The 5,653-nt window shown below is 45.2% G+C and overlaps 1 protein-coding gene across 2 annotated transcripts in view; it reads left to right on the top strand.

The window, feature by feature from the left end:
* The window catches only part of DDX46 (DEAD-box helicase 46), a 121,275-nt gene that overhangs the window by 5,069 nt on the left and 110,553 nt on the right, over positions 1-5,653 (top strand). Inside the window, exons 2-3 of one of the 2 annotated variants that reach the window (XM_018573315.1) lie at positions 915-1,106; positions 2,398-2,538. In XM_018573315.1, the coding sequence (XP_018428817.1) occupies positions 915-1,106; positions 2,398-2,538 (333 nt within the window). Of the gene's footprint in view, positions 1-914; positions 1,107-2,397; positions 2,539-5,653 lie in introns of those variants that run through there. The other variant, XM_018573316.1, reaches the window with a different exon arrangement.

Genomic DNA, 5,653 nt, shown 5'->3' with positions numbered 1-5,653 from the left:
GGGGGGGGGATGGGGAAATCAAGCACTGTGATGCATTCTAACAACGCACCACAGCTCATGTGCATGGCATATACCACAGTATGGTGCATGTGCATGTTATGTGGGGGAGGGTTTGTGTTTTATTTTATTTTACTGTTGGGGGGCTTTTGGGAAATATCCCCCTGACAAATAAAAGGGGTGGTGCCGCCACACCACCTCAGTTTATTGTGTTTCCTCTGGCCTAACAGGGGCATCGTAACTGTTTTGTTATTTTCCATACGCCCGCCTGATAGTTGCAGGGGCCTCCCAGTGTATGCTGCACTGTGAATCGGGGACAGTGGACCTAGAGTGGTTGCATGCCTGGGCTTGTCCCAGGATTAACCTTTTCTGGGATTTTGCTAAATATGGGACCCTCCATCCCCATCTCTTTCCCTGAGGTTTCTTAGCTGCCTGGAGGTGAAGCAACCATCCCGAGTGCATATAGACACTAGCTGAGCTTTCCCTTACTCACATTTGGTTCGGCTCAGAGTTCTCATCTGCATTGCCTTGAATGGGTTGGCGGCCATCCATACTCCCTAGGTATGCTGGCATGTTGTGGATATTCATATCCAGTAGCATCCCGGGCCTCCTTGAAAGGACAGCTGTACGATGGAGTGGTGAATAGATCTCCTAAATAAGGCTAGGGAAAGAGGTCACCCCTACCAGGTGGCCCTGAAAAAAGAAAAATGGGTGAGAGTGTCCTGTTAATTTTAATAGTTCTCTTAATTACTGGCTGGATCACCAGGTGAAACCAAAGGCAAAAAAAGGCTAAGAAAAACGAATTCAGCCATCACATTTAAAGTCTGGTAAGCTACAATATACTACATTTTTGTTTTTGGGTTTACATACTTTGATATCACACCATAAATTAATTTTTGTATATTTCTTGGATTTAGACATTACCGAAAACGCTCATCATCACGTGGCCGCTCTGGCAGCAGGTCAAAGAGCCGCTCACCACCTGATAAGAGATCCAAAAGAGATGACCGCCGATCCAGAAGCCGGGAGCGTGACAGAGATCGTAGAAGGGAACGATCACGCAGCAGAGATCGCAGAAGATCACGTTCCAGAGATAGAAAGCGTCCTGGGTAGGAAGCAGTTTCTTCCTAAGATTAAACTACTTTTATTGTTTTTTTAATACCACAAAGTAATCTTAGAACTTTTCCAACCTCTCCTTTTCCTACAAGGCATACTCTAGTTGAAATGATTAAAAAAAATCTGATACATAACATAACACGTGAAGGTTGACCTAGACATAAGGTAATAATCTTCCTGTGTATTTCTCTAAGAAAAAGCATCCAGGGCTGACTGCACCAGTCAGCCCTGGATGATTTTTCTTAGAGAAAGTAGCGTTTTGCCAAGTTGAATGCATTTAATCAGCCCCTAATGTTTTCGCCCTAGATAGGGCCAGCACAATAAAGTATCTTTTGTCAACCCTCTTCCCCAAGACAGTTAAAAGTACACCAAGGTAATTCCAAAATTTTTTATTAAAGGATTTTGCAACAGTAGGAATGTCAAACCATCATCTGATGTCTGTGATTTACCTTAAAGGCTAACAATAATATTATATTTGAGCCCAGTTGCTGTATTCTGCCTTTCCCCTACAATCTATAGTTTCCAGACCTCAGATCAGGGGAAGACTTTCAAGGACTGCAGTTTAAGCCAGATCAGGCAGCTCCTCCATTGTCTATTGACTCAAGGCAGGCTGTCGTATTTGCAAATGTGACCTTTTCTCATTTAACCAATATAAAGAAGTCCTTTAACTGCAAGTTTGTTAATGAAGGAGCTTTTTACCTCTTCTAATTTTCTGTCATTTAAATGGCAAGAGTTAATCTCTCTTTGATGCTGTCTTTGAGCCTCACGGGAACGTTTGACGGTAAAGCCCGTAGCACACTCAATACGAAGTCGTGTGGAGCAAAGCTGTGAGGCATGGACGTTCGCATGCAGTGTGTGAGCCAAGCGAGGACAGATGAAATACTATCTTCAGCCAATCGGCTCGCATTTAACAACCGAATGGACTTCGCATCCTGATGCGTGGGTTTATATGCAGAAGCCATTTGGTTGAAAATTACATTTTTCATCTCTGCACGCTTAGCTGTGTGAGCTCTTGATGGGCCGGAGTGAAAATTACATGATACACTGCCCATGATCCGCGCACCACTATTTCGCGTGCAGCGTGTCACAGTCTTCATAATAATGTCTTTTTTCTAACGGGAGATGATGCCTTTCACATTCTGGTGAAAAAAGAACTACGGTAATGAGAATCCAGCTGGATGTTCCTGCCTTGGTGGACTGCGGTAGTCTCTAAACTGCAGTCCACTCGTCTATAGTGTGTAATTACAGTGTGTAATATTTTTTTTGTGTGTGTTTTACTTATAGCCGCCGACCAAGCAGAGAAAGGGAACGTAGCAGAGAGAGAAGAAGAACCCGCAGTCGTGAAAGAAGGCGATCCAGGAGCAAAAGCCGCAGTAGACGATCACGCTCTGCTAGTCCAAGCAAAATTAAGAAAGGGGAAATAAGGTATTCACCTGAAAGTGATTGAGAGGTTCCCGTTGCACAGTCAGATATTATATACTTTTGATATTTTTTTTTCTACTTTATTATCACACAGGGGACTAAGAAGCCCCCTATGTGACAGCAAAGAGGATGTGACGGGTCCTCTTTATGCAAAATACCATAGTCACTCGCACTCCGTTTGTAGATAGCAGTCAATCTCTTTTATTGACTGAGCATGATGTCACATACACAAAGTGATGTTTCGGGACCAGATAGTCCCTTCTGCAGGCAAACAACAGTGTTAACACCAATGTGAAACCTCTTTATGGAGACATCAGGGGTCCCCGATCGTCACCTTATACAAGCGATCCGTCGGCTCTATCGCTTGTATGTAAACAGGCATCGATGCCTGTTTTTAAATTTTGACAGTTTCCTGCGCGCACGAGTGGGTGGGGCTAACAGGCTGTCTCTAGGCGGCCTGTTACATCCAGGAACCTCCTGGCTGGCTCTTTAATTACAACAGCTGGCCGGGGAGCGTTTAAAGAATGACGTTTCCACTAGGATTGCTGGCTCCAACCATTGTAGTAAAATGCTCATCATATAGGTCATCAGCAGCAAAAGGCTCAGGCCTTTTGCTGCTGATGACCTATATGATGAGCATTTTATAATTCCATGTTCAATAAGCCCACTCCTGAGGAATAGCAGTCAGCTGCATTACTGCCAGCTTTAAATATACCATATCAGTTCTTATTGACATGGTGCAAGACTTGTTAAAAATGGAACAGCGTGTTGCATTCATAATTACAAGTTACTACTTGGGAAAACTATTCATTTTCCTGGTACACTTCCGTAAGTATGTTTGCAGAGGACCCTTTGACTTAAAATGTTGGTCTACTGAACAGGCATGTAGGAAGCACTTTGCATTCCTTTTGAGGGGGGTACTTTTTTATGGTGCCTTTTTGGATACTTTCACAGGAGGTAAAAATGCTCATTTGCCCCAGCAAAAGAAGCTAACCCTCCAAATGGAAGACCTCTTCTGCTCTTCAAGCCAAAAAGAGTTCTTTATTTCTCAATTTTCAAACTCGTCCCGAATTCTGATTCGTGCAAAAACCTTGGGCCTTGAAATCCCAAACCAAACCTGCAAACAAGTCCTCTTCAGCATGAAGGTTTGCCCAGCACTTTCCACAGTGGGGACACATCTGTTAGTCTTTGCAGACACCTAAACAGAAAGCATCTGATGCCTGGGTACTTGAACGTAGTGTCCTGGGGCCTTAAGTAAGAAGAGTTTCTTACTCTCCCCCCACCATGTGCAATGCTGTCCAAACTGCCTTTTTCTCTGCACAGATTAGCAGACCTCTGTGCTGCCCTGGCAGGCCTGTTGGATCAAGAAGTCACTGCCCTTGTTCAGCAGTGAAAGGTTTGAAGTTTTTTACCCCCACCTTTTCACTTTCCCAAAACCAGAAAGGCAGCATTTGCCTCATTCTGGATTTTAAAGTCTTCAGTGTCCTATGGTGAAGTTCCATATGTAATCTGCCAAATTTATTATAGCCTCCATCCATCAGGAAGACTTTCTAGCCTTGGTAGACATAAAGGATACGTACCTGCATGTCCACATATTTCCAGTGCAGCAACATTCTCTGTTTTGCAGTGGACACTCAACCCTGCCAGTTTGTGGCTGTACCATTTGGTCTATCATTCACACCTGAGTGTTCCCAAAGGGTCTGAGGGCCTCTGCGACCTGTGTCGTAAATCCCACCACCCCCGGCAGGCTGCGACCTGTGTGTCCTAACCCCCCCCGGGCCCGCAGCCTGTGTCCCTCCCCCCCTAGCCGCGTCCTCTGCGACCTGTGTCTCCCCCACTGCCTCCACAATCTGCGCAAATAAACACATGCATAGGGCATTTTGTGTGAGCGTAGTGGGCTACCAGAAACCGCACATATGGCCGGGCGGTCACAGAAACTCACACAATCGCGTTGGCAGTGCCATTATTTTTCAATGGCACCCCAGTTGCGCCAGGCAGTTTGCGTGGTTTCCCGCCGCAATATCGCCCGTACAATCGCGCATCGAAATTGGAAATACCACGCGGTGCGTGTCGCGGGAAAAAGGTGCATGTACCTTTTTTCAGCGATTGTCATCCTGATGTAACCCCATTAAAATTAATTGGGCCGCGCAGCAACTGCTGTATGCTACCACACATGATTGCCCAAGTCTGCACCAGCCCTAAAGAGTACATTCTGCACCAGCCCTAAAGAGTACATTCACTTTCCCCCCTCTCTAGTCTAGTAGACAAGTAGTTTTTTTTTAATTTCCAAATTTAAATCTTCTTGCTTCTAGAGAGGCAGAGCCAGCTGTCAATCAGCCAGCGGGGTGGATTGCCACTGTATTGTCAGGATCTATCCTTGCTGTAGTGCGGCTCTGCACTCTCAGCATATAGCAGGCAATAGCCCGCTATATGCTAAGTTTTGGGTCACCGGAGGACACAGTATATGTCCTCCCCTGACCCTCCAGAGAACTATGGGCAAAAAAGTTTGCCCCGTAGTTCTCCTTTTAAAATATGTTTTTTGAATTTCGTTAAGGGACCCCGGTCCCACTCCTCTGTGTTTATGATCAATTCCTAAGCACTGCTTTTCTACTAAACTGAAGCATGCTGGCAGTGGGAGGGTTTATACCTGGCTGATTACTTTTTTTGTTTGCCAGTGTCGTACTCTTTCTGTAGGCGGCAAAAAAATGCAGTGGTATCGGAATACCTGACTTACCTAGTGGCAACTTTTGTTCTCAATGGTCCCTGTGTGTGTTGTAAAGTAGCCACCGCTCCAAGCTCACTCATGTAATGGGCTATAATCTCCCTTATAGTTTACTGATTTGCAGCTTTACAACACACACGGGGACTGGGCTGCGTTGATCAGCACAGTCTCAAGACTTAGACAAGGTAAACAGCCTTGTTTTGTATTGTGACAGTTCACACCAATGCACAGTGAAAATGAGACAGGAAGCCTTTTATCGAGCTACAGCCAAAAGACAGCTATGTGCCTAAAAACACGATGCATGTAAAAACCACAGTGCAAAAAATGCAAACATTCACTGCAGCGTACATCACAGTGCATGCCAACTCGTGTGGGCGCACGTGCTATGGTGCAAAC

The sequence above is a fragment of the Nanorana parkeri genome, unplaced genomic scaffold (genome assembly GCF_000935625.1).
Source record: "Nanorana parkeri isolate BGI_ZX_2015 unplaced genomic scaffold, ASM93562v1 scaffold2330, whole genome shotgun sequence".
NCBI classification, from domain to species: Eukaryota; Metazoa; Chordata; class Amphibia; order Anura; family Dicroglossidae; genus Nanorana; species Nanorana parkeri.
This window is presented reverse-complemented; position numbering and strand designations above follow the sequence as displayed.